At 45.1% G+C, this 13,957-nt stretch overlaps 1 protein-coding gene across 1 annotated transcript in view; it reads right to left on the bottom strand.

Moving 5' to 3' along the window:
- SNX30 (sorting nexin family member 30) overlaps nucleotides 1-13,957 on the bottom strand; it is a 102,902-nt gene that overhangs the window by 53,841 nt on the left and 35,104 nt on the right. The window contains exon 2 of the mRNA XM_004710943.2: nucleotides 144-335. Coding sequence (XP_004711000.1) covers nucleotides 144-335 — 192 coding nt within the window. The remainder of the gene's footprint in view (nucleotides 1-143; nucleotides 336-13,957) is intronic.

Genomic DNA, 13,957 nt, shown 5'->3' with positions numbered 1-13,957 from the left:
GATGGATGGATGGAGATAAGAGTTGCACGAGCCCTCAATAAAATGATTTAGAAATTTCAAAAAGGGAGGATCAGAGCAAAGCTGGGCGTAAGGCCAATCCTCCGAGACCTTTCATCACGGGCCGAGGATAACAGAAGACCTACTTTGGTGGTGATCCGATATGTGATATAGGTCTCCATGGTACACACATGCTTCTTGGGATCATCAACTGTGACGAAGAGATCTCTGGTCTCACCGTCAATGTCATCATCAAGTTGCAGTCTGTTGAGAAGGGAAGATGAAGAAGCTGGACTTGAAGTGCCTGCCGGAGTACCACCATTGGGTAAAATGAGATCCTAAAAATAATGAAAAATAGCTATTGTAAAAAGTAATGAAAACACACATCAGGAGAGTATTAGTAGTAAGTGAGGCTTGTGTGACCAAACCAAGCAGCATTCTTAAATACATAAATGAACCAAGAGCATATTCTGGCTTCAAAAATTGGAGTCTCTCTTTACCTTTCCTGCGTGAACATGTCTTTCATGAGCACGAGAAACTATCACAGTGCGGTACATACCAAATTCATGTCGATTCTCCTCCAGCAAGCACTAGAGAAACCAACAGACACAAATTGTTTCTGGAGAGGCAGAAAATGTACTATCTTCCACCATCCTCATACTCGGCTCCGCACAGGTTCAAGACCACCACCAGGTGAACATTAAGGGAAAAGCACGTTAACCATCACATCACAGAGACAGTCATCACAGAGGTTGCTATCATTCTGAGAGAAATTTATTCCAAGGCTTTGAATGGGCTCATTCCAGTTAGATGTCCTGCTGACAATTTACACCTCCTTCAGATATAATGATTCAGAATCTATATTTTAACAAGATCCCCAGATGATCATTTTATACATGTGTATACATACTCCTACCTACATGCAATTACTAAAAGGGACCGTTTTCACCAAATGCACTCATGACAGTAGACCCCTCTTCTTCCTTCCACTTCTCAGCTATGTTTCTGTCTACATAGCAGATCCAGGAACCCGTCAGATCCTTGTTCTCAGGATGGACAGGACTACAGGGGCTGCCACAGCAGTGTCTGGGCAGTCTGAATGCTTGCTCAACAGCATGCGGTGCCCAAACCCACTGCCATCAAGTCAATGCTGACTCACAGCAACCCCTCTGGGGGCTTCTGAGACTGGAACTGTGTATGGGAGTAGGAAGCTCAGTCTTTCTCCCTCAGAGATGCAGGTGGTTTTGAACTGCCGACCATGTGGATCACAGCCCAACGCATAACCATTCCACCACCAGGGCTCGACCAAAACCCCAGTGCTGGGGTCTATGAGAGACATTATCTTCTCTGCGACTCAGAGGCCATTGTGTCTTCGTCATTTCAATAAATATTTTCAACTGACCTTAGAACGACACCGTTCTAAACACTGCAAGGACCCACCTTGCTCTTTCTCAACGACAGCTCACTGGGCCCAACAGCACTATGGGTGGCTAACCCATACACAAAAGACTGGAGTCAAGATCTTTAAATCAGACAAGCCATCAACTCAGACTGCTGCACTCCACAATCTCACCTGAAGTGATCTTAACAGTCATGTTTCTCATCCTTCCCCGAGTACACTCTCGGCACCAGTTCCCAGAACGTGCCATGCTGCTTCACAGCCTTCATCTTTGCTTAGAAACTTCCTCCCGGAAATAGATCTATGTACATCTATTTATGCTAGGTATCAAGGACACCGGGCCTCCACTCAAGTCCTCCCTCAACGCAAGAACACTTTGTTCTAATAACCTGGCATTCCATGATGCTCACCTTCCCGACACGATCGCTGAAGACAAAATGGGTGCATAGGAAATGTGAAGAAAGCTGATGGTGCCCAGTTATCAAAAGATATAGCACCTGGGGTCTTAAAGATTTGAAGGTAAACAAGCGGCCATCTAGCTGAGAAGCAACAAAGCCCACATGGAACAACATATCAGCCTGTGTGATAATTGAGGTGTCCATGGGATCAGATATCAGGCATCAAAGACCCAGAAAAAAATCATATCAATGTGAATGAGGGGGAGTGCAGAGTGGAGACCCAAAGCCCATCTGTAGACAATTGGACATCCCCTTACAGAAGGGTCACAAGAAAGAGATGAGCCAGTCAGGGTGCAGTATAGCACCAATGAAACATACAACTTTCCTCTAGTTCTTTAATACTTCCTCCTCCCCACTATCATGATCCCAATTCTACCTTACAAATCCAGCTAGACCAGAGGTACACAGGTACAGATAAGCACTGGAAACACAGGGAATCCAGGACAGATAAACCCTTCAAGACCAATAATGAGAGTAGCGATACCAAGAGGGTAAGGATAAGGTGGGGGAGACAAGGGAAACTGATCAGAATGATCTACATATAACCCCCTCCCTGGGGGACAGAACAGAAACGTGGGTGAAGGGGGACATTGGTCAATGGAAGACATGACAAAATAATTTTTAAATTATCAAGGGTTCTTGACGGAGGGAAGGGGGGAAATGAGGAGCTGATACTAAGGCCTCAAGTAGAAAGAAAATGTTTTGAAAATGACGATGGCAACAAATGTACAAATGTGCTTGACACAATGGATGGATGGATGGATGGACTGTGATAAGAGCTGCATGAGCCCCCAATAAAATGATTTTTTAAAAATATCCTCCCTCTCCTTTTTCATGGAGAGGTCTCCAAATAACTTAAAGGACCCTGCTCAGAGCTCCATCCTCCCCAGTCTTCCTTGAACCTTCACCTGACAAAATTATTCCTTTCTCTGCTCTCTGAAAAGGGTGCAACAATGACCATACCTTTAATCATTTGTTTACATGTATCTCTTAACCGTGAGCTGTGTGAGCCCCCAGTGACTAGGCTGTGCCTTATTTATCTCTGTGCACACGTGTGCTGTGTGTGTGTGTGTCATTATCTGCCCATCTGTCCCCAGTTCTAGGAATGACTCCAAGCCAACTCTTCCTATCTCTGCTCTGGGGACCTCGGCCAACAGCCTTCCAGGAAGGAGCAGCTTTAATACGTCTTGGCCACAGAGTGTGAAGTTACACCCTCCTCCAATCAGTTCCTGGGGCTCAAAGGGGGAAAGAGCCTGCCAGTCCCATCTGGTCACACAGTCCAAAGTCTTTCCTTGTAGGCTTGCACAGCGAGGGAAACACTCCCAGCCTGATTCTAGGGCGTAACGTGGAATAGTACTGAGCAAAGGATTCACCCCACAAGCTCCAAATTTCCACAAGCAGTAACGCTATCACATCAGATTCCCTTCGAAATGTCTGTGCACAAGGCTTCCTCATTCTTACCCGACTGCACCTCACGACGACCTCGTGAGGAGAGGGGGTCAAATACAATCTCTGCTCAACATATCCCAGCTAGTGCGAAGGTTTCTGGTTCCTAATCCGGGTGTGTGTGTGTGTGTGTGTGTGTGTGTGTGTGCGAGAGAGAGAGAGAGAGAGAGAATTCATCCTCCCCCCCAACTCCATCTCAATTCTCCAGAAATAAATCCTTTGGGGTAAACACAAAAATTCTGCTTTCACAGTCAGTCAGAGTGAGTTCACCTTCCCCACTATGGTCTTAAAATACAAGCTATTCCTGCAATGATTCCCCTCCAAATATGTTCCCCATGAGCCTTAGGGGAACGGGCAGGGGGTACAGAGCTGAGTGGCCCGGCTCCTTTGCCCATTAGAGTTGTCCAGCAGCAGGGCTTGCTAGGCCAAGAGTTCTGAGTTCCAGACCAAAGATTCCAGAAGCCAGGGCATTCCTTGTCTTGGCACAAAAGCCTCCTGCTTTATTCGGGCTGCCCGCAGTCCGTCCTCCACCCTACAGCTAGAGGGTTCTAACAGTGCACACCACCACCTGTCCCTGTCATCATGTCACCTGCATGGCCCAGCACAGTTGGCCCTCACTGCTGGCATCGCCCCACTGTTTATCCCACTCCAGCTACACTGCGCTTCCCTTTGGCCCTGAACTGGCCAGGCCCGTCTTAGCCTCAACATGCTTGCATGTTACTCCCTCCACCTGGAATGTGTCTCCTCCCGGATTCCTACGTGGCTGGAATCCCTCTTCAAATAGGTTTCTGCTCACATGATACCCGCTCAGAGAGATCTTCTCATGCCACAAAAATCTGAAAGTATCCATGCCCACCTCCACCATGCTCTCATCTCTACCCTGGCTTTACATTCCACTCAGCACTTAATACTGCCTGGACATTTATCTTTACAAATGAGCTGACTGCTTTCTGACTCCCCACTAGACTAGAAATTCCATACAAGTGGAGACCTTGTCTTGTTCACCACTGTACCGCTGGAGGCTGACCAAGGGGTGCCGATGAATTGCCCTTGGCCCTAACATATGTGTCAACTTGTTGGGCCATGATTCTGGCTGGCAGTTATGTATCGGTGGACTCATCATGCGTGCTGGGGCCAGCTTCACCATGATCAGGGGGTTAGGACAAGATGCAACTCTCAAACACAGGACCACAGCCCTGATCCATGTAAGGCAGGGGTTCTCCACCTTCCTCGTGCCGGGACCTTTTCATACGGTTCCTCATGTGGTGGTGACCCCCAACCATGACATTATTTTCGTTGCTACTTCATCTCTGTCAGTTTGCTAGTTATGAATTAGGCAACCCCTGACAAAGGGTCGTTCGACTGCCAAAGGGGTTGCGACCCACAGGTTGAGAACCCCTGATGTAAGGGGTGTTTCTCTGAGGCCCGGCCTGCACCACCTTCTATCTTAAACGAGATACCAGCAGAGAAGGGGGCCCTACTGTCACGAAAAAGAGCGGGGAGTGGGACACCTCCTGTGGACTCACAGTGCTGCACTGGGAACCCCTAGGTCCAGGGGACGTTGATGCCGAGACACAGGAAGACATCCGAAGAATGCTGGGCCGACAGATGCTAAAAGAAGACCAGGCCCTTCTCCCGGAGCCACAGAGAAAGGCTTCCCTTAGAAGGGGCATCCTGAACGCAGACTTGTAGCCGCTCAAACCGAGAGAATTCATGCCACCCACTTGTGGGACTCCTGTCACAACAGCCCTGAGCCAGACCGCTCCCTTCTGAATGGTTCACTTGCAGTGTTATTTGAGCGAGCTTCTTTACCTCCATGCCCTAGTTCTCCAAAGTAGAAAATGGGTGTAATGGAATCAGATTGGTTAACATCCGGAACCACTTAAACAGAACGTGGAACATGGTGGATACGAAATCATTATGGACACATACTCCGAAATCAGAAGTGAAGAGCACTTCACCATCTTACAGACGACGGCGCTCGGTTCACAGTGGACAACAACTGCTGCTGCAGAAAAAGCCTGCAGCCTGAGCCTTAACGAGATTAGTGTAACAGAGCTCTCTCCAGCAGTCTTGGAAAGAGTTAAAAAATTATACAGTTGATAGATGACAGCACTACATTTCCCCCAAATACCAATTTCTGCCATTTAGATTTTTAGCTATAAGAGCATTTCACCCCCTCCCCACTTTTTTAACCTAATTACAGAAAGACATACAAACCTGGACTGTTTCAGGAAACTCCTCTGGTTCAAAGGCCAACCAGCCACAAAATAACTATTAAATTAACAAACCACCAGCAAAATCTTATATTAGATCAAGCATATACTTTATGAAAAGAGACCAATGTGGATTTCAGGGGGGGGGAAAGCCGTATTAAAATAATCTAATTTCTTTCTTTCCTCATGCTATTATGGGCATGTGGACAACATGAGTCTCTAGCTTCAGACAAGGGTGTCAAAGCCTGAGAGCCAGCAGTTATGGGCGTGAAGACCCCCAACCACTCACTGCCGTCAAGTCTCTTCTGGCTCACAGCGACCCTGTAGGGCAACTGCCCCCAAGTTTCCAAGGCTGGAACTCTTTATGGGAGTAGAAAGCTGCGTCTTTTTTCCCCAAGGCCCTGCTGGTGGTTTTGAACTGCTGACCTTGTGCTTAGCAGCAACACATAACCCACTAAGCCACTAGGGCTCCTCTACAGAGGTGAAGAAGGGTACGCGAGATGCCTGGCCAGCCTTAATTTACCTCCTTGGTTCTAGGCACACAGAAGATGCTTAGTGAGTGTGCATGTCCTAAACAAGCTAAACTGAATACATTCTCAAAGAATAAATTCAAATGGGAACTTTTTTTAATCTGCTTCAAAGATGTTCATGACCGCAACGAAGATAAAAATCTGGAAAAATCCCCAAGGCTCAATAAGCAGGAAATGATGTTTACATTAATAAGACAGTCAATTGAAAAACCCAAAACATACACTTCTAAATAACCTCTGTGAATTAACCATAAGCTTGTTTTCTCCCTCTTCCCAGATACCCCAACCCCCACGCCCGCCGCAGATATTAATACAAAACAACCTAGAGAAGGGGAAGAGAAAAAAATGTGAGCAAAATAAGAGGAGGAAATAGTGTGGAAATAATGACTGGAGTTGTAAGTCCATATTGGAAATTAGGAAATTGTGCCATCCAAATGCTAAATGTGTCAGATTTTCTACTGGATATAAATGAGGAGGCAACACTGGAAAAATAATCATGAAGCATCATCGACCCATGTTCCTGAGGTTCCCTGAGCTTGGTACCATGGTCAGATGTTAGGGTGACTTCAGAAGTAGAAAATGTCCCAAACTCCCCTCCCTACCCCTCCTACCCCGACATATACTCTGATCTGAGTACACAACTGGCAGGGAGGGACTGGGTAACAACCAACCTTGGAGCCAACAAGGACCATCTCTTGCTGCTGAGCCCAAGGGCACAGGCCGATACACAGCAGAACGAACAGCAGCAGGTCACCTTGAACTGCATGCCTTTCTCTTCAAGGGGGAGAGGAATTCCAGGAAAAGGTCAGAGGAACAGGAAGGCCCCTGGGCCTGCTGCCCTGGGTGCGATTCTGCCAAGCACAGAGCAGGTGCAACAAGTTCTTAAGGAGGAGGATGACCCCGAAAGAACAGTTCAAAGAAGAAGCCAAACGACACTACGCCCAAGGAGAGAGGAACCAGGTCAAGCATCTCTACCAGGGCTGTCCGGGACCCTGGCTTTCCTCTGGGCTACCTCCCACCCCACCCCCTCACCCAAAGATGACCCAACGAGTGAGTAACAACCCGAGATCAGGGAGACAATTCTGACAACATCAAGTAGAAGATGAAGGGGTGACTTGTGCTGATGCAAAGCAAACAGAGCAGGCCTTCATTACCTGGATGCGAGGAAGCAAACACACCTCCAGCGTGTAGAAGCCCTGGTGGCACCGTGCTTTAGTGCTTGGCTGATAACCGGATGGTTGGCAGTTTGAGCCCCAGCCGCTTCGTAGGAGAAAGGCATGGCAGTCTGCTTCCATAGAGATTAGCAGCCCTCTGGGGCAGTTCTACCCTATGCAACGGGGTTGCTATGAGTCTAAACCAAACTTGACAAGCAACGTATCTGTATTATTTCATCATACGGACGCAAGACCACTGGAGAACCTATCTATCATGTATGGACTCACCATCCAGATGCCAGAAACATTAACAAGTTATTTTAAATGACAAATCAGACCTGACCAAGTATTTCACTAATAACATTCAATGGAAAAAAGTAAAGGGCACAGACTACTTGTTGGGTGCAATTATTTACAACAATTAACCCCAACTCTTTTTTTGTTTGTTTAATCACTTTATTGGGGGCTCTAACAGCTGTTTAAACAATCCCTACATCGATTATATCAAACTCATTTGTACATGTTGCCATCATTTTCAAAACATTTTCTTTCTGCTTGAGCCCTTGGTAATAGCTCCTCTTTGTTCCCTCCCTGTCCCACCCTCATGGATCCCTGATAAATTATGAATTGCTATTATTTTCATATCTCACACCATCCACTGTCTCCCTTCGCCCATGTTTCTGTTGTTTGTCCCCCGGAGGGGTGGGTTATACATTGATCATTGTAGATAGTTGCCCCCGTTTCTCCTCCTTCTCTCCACCCTCATGGTAATCACTACTCCCATCACTGTTTCTGAGGGGTTATCTGTCCTGGAGTCCTTGTCGAGAGCTCTTATCTGTATCTAGTGATGCTATCATGGATGCCACAGGTGGGTGGCTTTAATGAACTGAAACTTATTTGCTCACAGCTAAGGAGGCTTCAAGTCCAAACTCAGGGCACAGGAAGACTCGCTCTGCCTCCCTTGTCTCTTCTCAGCCACTGAACCTTGACCCTGGTGTTCTTCATGTGGTCTGGCATCTACCTCCCCAGGTTTCTATTTGCTTAACCTGCTCGTTTAGATCTCAGAAATAGATTAAACACACTATACACTAATACTGCTTCAATAACGCAGTAAAGGAAACCCTGTTCCCAAATGGGATTATAACCACAAGTACAACAGGATTTAGAATACAATAATTTTCGGGGGAGGGGAGGGAGGGGTCAATGACACACAATTCAATCCCATAAAGCCACCATCAGGAGGATTATCCAAGGCGAGCTTCTGAAGGTCTTGTGGGTAAGTGGAATTAAAAGGCAATGGCATTCCCAGACAGTCACTGCATCTTGCACAGATGGTGAATTGAGCAGAGCAACCAAGAGTCAAGCCTACCCAGTGATGTCACCGAGCTTCCTGTTTCAAAGTTTACTAACGGATGAGCATTAACACTGGTTCTGAGGAAAACACGTGGGTCCCCTCTTTAGTGCATGCTGGTTACTTTTTTAGACTTTGATGCTACATGATTCCAAACCTCACCCTTTGCATATCTTTGCTTCTCTTGACATCTTCATTTTAATACAGTCATTATTGCAGTTAAAAAGACAATAGGTGTATGAGCCCCTAATAAAACTATTAAAAATAAACTAAACTTTTAAAAAAGTCTTTTTCCCACAGACTTTTTGAAGCGCTCACTAGTAAATTTGTACTATTGGCCTCGTGGCCAGCAGAGCTCTCACAGACGGACAATCTGGCCTCCCTCGCCAGCACTCCAGGCTTGGCCACGCGAGCTGCTCTCGCCAACGTCGTGTAAGTGAGTTCACCATGCATCAGATCAGAGCAAAGGCCTCCCACTCCTTTGCACCATGTTTCTCTTGCTCTCTTCCCCAGAACTCTGCCTCGAGATTCTGACTCACAGTCGCTGGAAAACACAAAACGGGATCTAGAAATTAATATTTTTTGTAAAGCTTTTCATTTTGGGAGTTATTACCACCCACAGAGGCCTAGTACACATGATTAAACTATAATCATTTTTAAAAAGCAAATAGCAAAATAGGGATATGTACAGTATAGAATTTTTAAACATAGGGATTTAACTCCCCCACTCTCCGCAATGTGGAATTATTAAAATGTATCTTAACTAGTATATCTCAAGTTCTGAGACCAGATTTGCTTATTAGTAGTAGGAATTTCAGCCTCCACCTGCTCCCTCCATTCCAGAATTTCTATCTCAAATCATCTCCCAAACCCCCAGGTTACTGTATTCCCACAATCCTCCGAGGCTCACCATTCTGTGGTTTTGGGTTATTATCTTTTCTGGCCAGTTTCACATTCTGCTGCTTTGGATTTTTACTCATTTCTTTTTTTTTTTTTTAACATTTTATTAGGGGCTCATACAACTGTTATCACATTTCACTCATTACTTATGGAGTAAAAGCTTTTCTCAAAACATAGATTAAAAACCATCTGTTTCCATTTTTTTTTAATCTTAAGGAAATTGACTGGAAATAGAAAACGTTCCCCACCTTTTCTAATAAAGAGCTTGCCTTTACAAGCCAAAGCCACCCATTTCGCATAATGCAAAAGAATGCAAGACCGCAAATGAAGTCGAAATAAGAAAGCCCGAGCTGACAGTCTTTGCCAGTTTCCAAGGTCTGTTACTGGCCTTTTCTAAGACTCTGCAGACTAGTAATCGCTTCTCCAGACATCTTATGATACTTGGGAGCAGAGTTCCTTCGCAGCTGCATGTAGACCTCACTCCTCCTCCTTCCTTCCAAGGATGGCCTGGTGAACACCTAGCAGACGTCAGCCAGTGTCCAGTGTCTATTTCAGTTATCAAACAAAGTAGAATACGATGCGTGTGTTTGAGTAACCCGGTCTAACTGGAGATCTGAACATGAAAATCGATACCGATGGCGCAATGCATTATAAATAATATAAATGGTCACAGAGCTATCGATAAACGTGAACATCTCTAACTGTGATGCAATAGGGCTATCACAGAGCTCCATGCAACATGAAGGAGCGCAGAGGAGGCTGGGGCAACTGGAGGATGAGTTAGAATCTGCCAAATGGAAAAACCATGCTGAGAAATCGCTGCCACGGGAGGAGCACAGACATCTCCAAATGCTTGTCCTCGAGACACACCACCCAAATAGTGTGCTTCTGATGCCTGTCAAGTATGAGGCGGCTTCAAAACGTTTGTGGAAAACACAAGTTCTTAAGAGGATGGGGTTTTTCCATGAACAGTTTGGAGCCTCCTCATTGAAGGAAAAGGCTCGGAAGTAACGAGATCACTTGCTGGTCTGTGGAAAGCGTAGGTCTCTGGGTGCTCATCCTGGGCTTCCTTCCTTCTGCTACAACCCAGGCACTTGTCTTCTCAGATAGGAAAAAGGGGGTGAAGTAAACAAGCAGATCAAGTGCTCCTGGAAAACTGGGAACAAATTATACTATAAGGTGGTATGAACCAAGGATCAAGTTTCAAGTGAGGAGTTTCAAGTTTCTACTGTTATTTGGGGGATAAGAGACAATGACTCTGTTGAACCTACAGTGCTTGGAGCATCACCCCCTTCCCCTATTAGACTCTCGGCCCCAAATGTCAAGAGTGCTAAAGCTAAGGAACAGTGGTCTAAAGGAGTCATCACAGGGAGGTTTTGTCACCAATCTACAGTTACCAGGTCTAGAGGTCAGAAAACGCTGGGGGAAATTACAGAGTTGCTCCCAATGTTACAACTGACCTATGAGACCAAAGCTTCATGTATTTTTCCAAGTGAAAATGCTTGGTCAAAAATTATACTGGAAATACTTTCCAAGATGATGAATCAGTTGAATTATAAATGTAATGGTACATGTGAGATTGCTGAACTGGGCAATGTTTTTCTAGCTATATTTATATACTATATATATATATATATTCGAGTATGTGGACCAATGTTTTTCTAGCTATATTTATATACTATATATATAAATATATTCGAGTATGTGGACCTGAAATTTTAAAACTAAAATTTTGAAAATTTTAGTTTGAAAATTTCGGGTCAGCTTATACTCGAGTATATAGGTACTTAACACAATAAACAATTTGAAACATTCATTTAAAAAATTACACAAGATCCCAAGGGCTCAAATAGAAAGTAAATGTTTAGAAAATGATGATGGCAACATATGTACAAATAGGCTCGATGTAATTGATGTATCGAATGTTATGAGGGCTGTAATAGCCCCTAATAAAATGATTTTAAAAAATTAAAAAGGAGAAAAAATATAAACAGGAAAAAAAATTACACAAGGGGTAAAGTTTCATAAAACCTGAAGTCAACCTATTGTAGACATTCATTCAAAGGGCTTCTCATTCTGATGTGCTTCCATCTGCATGCATTTTCTCTTTGAAAAGCCTCTCCAGGTCCCCACAACCCAGCTTCTCAAAAGGTCACCTACACCCTTTCCAACAAAGGTTGGTCAAACAGCATCATCAACTCCAACCTCTATTCCCCACATTAGTGTGGCCTTTTCTGACTGCTGGACATTCCAAGAGCTACTTACCATGGGCTCAACAAGGTCAAACAAACAAACTACCCACACCTTCATCTCTTTCACCAAACAAACTCAGTGCCTCGAGTGGAGGCCCTCTCATCGCGGCCCTACAGAACAAGGTAGACCAGTGAGTTCCTGAGACTGCGAATCCCAGAGTGGCTAGTGATTTCAAACTGCTGGCCTTGATGCTAACAGCCCAATGCGTAACTATGCCACCAGACTCCCTAGTTTCTCTTCTTTCCTAGGTGTCACTAAAGGTATCACCTATTTGGTTAAAACGCAGATATGACCGAATTTATGTACACTGACGTAGCCTTGACAACTCTTCTTCCATGCAGGCCACCAAATGAGAAGCCTGCCTACAGCACCCCCTTCCTCCGCAGTAATTCACGTGCCTCGCATTTAACTTGCTCATCATTTCCCACTTTTCTGTTACACTTGCATTTTACCATTTTCATCACCATTTCACAACTTCAAGTAACAAAGGCAAAATGCCTTAGGTCATCAAACTCCTGTACAATTGCACTGCAACCTTACACCTTCTCCCCATCTAACTAGTCTACTCAGTCTTTTTGAAAAAACCCTAAATCACATGTTTCTTCCCTATTCGTTCTCAGCCTAAAACAATCTCCCTCCTCTTCCAAGAAGCCAACCCTAACTACTCCCCATGTGTTCTAATTTTTAATATAAGAGGTGGGCTTAGAGTCCAAATGACTAGGCTTGAAACTTAGCTTTTCCTCATCCTGTGGGAGTCTGCACGTCCCTCAGCCCATGGCCTGCGCCGTCCGCTGTCCTTAAGCTTCCCACTCCCGGATGTTCCCTGGCCTATTGTCCTGCCTGAGTTTGGCCTTTGTGATGATTGGTGCTCGGTGGCAGGCAGCTGCCATGCTCATTGGACACCTCTGCCAGGCAGCCAAGTGCACCTCATTTGCATGTGGACCGTTCAAGTGCACCTCATTTACATGCAGACCTGTTTGAGGACTGATGCCTATCATTTCTTCCACATTGTAGCTGTATGATTATTGGATACTACCCGTTACACTTTATTAGCATATGATGTAATGTTACCTGCCCACCATTGGGTATTTAGGCCTCTGCCTTCTGCTCAATAAACGAGGCTTGATCAGACTCCTGTCTTGCCTCCATTTCTTGCGTCTCTTGCCCCTCTTCACTCCCACTCCCTTTTTCAGGTATCCACGTTGTTAGATGACCCGCGGGATGGGTCATCATCCCAACTATGTGGCCGAGGGCATGCTACTCAGTCTCTCTGAGCCTCGGTTTCTCCCCCTAGGAAGTGCAGGGTGAACGGACTAAAGACAACACATAATGTGCCTACGATAATGCTTTCATAAATGTTACTTCTCCCCACCCTTCACCCAATACTTATTGTATTTCTCACTCATCTTCCAAAGCCTAGTCCTAATTTATGCTTTTATGCTACTACCTGACACAGTGGTACATATACAGACTACACAGACACACATTTACATATTCTCAAAGTCAATGTTTGATGAAACAAGCCAGACGTCCTAAGGCAGCGGCTCTCAACCTGTGGGTTGCGACCCCTTTAGAAGTCGAACAACCCTTTCACAGGGATCATCCAACTCATAACAGTAGCAGAATGACAATGATGAATTAGCAACAAAAATAATGTTATGGTTGGGATGGGGGTCACCACATAAGGAACTGTATGAAAGGGTAGCAGCATTAGGAAGGTTGAGGAACCAATGGTCTAAGGAAAGGACATTTTAGGTTTTTAACACAAGGACCTAGAAGAAACAATATAGAGTTAATAATGCACTAGGTAATCGAACACTTGATTAATCATCCCACCACCTAACCTTCTTAAGGGCAAAAACCACTCCAAGAAGGAACAGAACAGACCTGGCAGCAACTATCACTAGCAAGTGCCAAGTGGTCCCTGTCAGCACTCTTACCGCCCACATTTTCCAGGAGTGTATTCAAAGCGTAGTTGTTTTAGGCAGAGGCAGGTGCCCTAGCCTCAAAAATTACCTAACGCTCACCATTTGTCCACAACACAGCTTCTCCTGCTGGAATCCATAGGCACGCTAGGGCTAAAAATCAGGTCTAAAATATTATTCATACACATGCAAATATGCTTGGCAGAGAACCTATACATTTGAAAGCCTCAAGAATACTTATGAGAGGAAAAACTAAGGCTGTAGGCAAAAGAGGAGAAACAGAAGTTCATTTCAAGTTCTGTGAAACTCCAAAAGCCCAAATTGTACT

The sequence above is a fragment of the Echinops telfairi genome, unplaced genomic scaffold (assembly GCF_000313985.2).
Source record: "Echinops telfairi isolate 266 unplaced genomic scaffold, ASM31398v2 ScPeMD7_7410;HRSCAF=8448, whole genome shotgun sequence".
Taxonomy (NCBI): Eukaryota; Metazoa; Chordata; class Mammalia; order Afrosoricida; family Tenrecidae; genus Echinops; species Echinops telfairi.
This window is presented reverse-complemented; position numbering and strand designations above follow the sequence as displayed.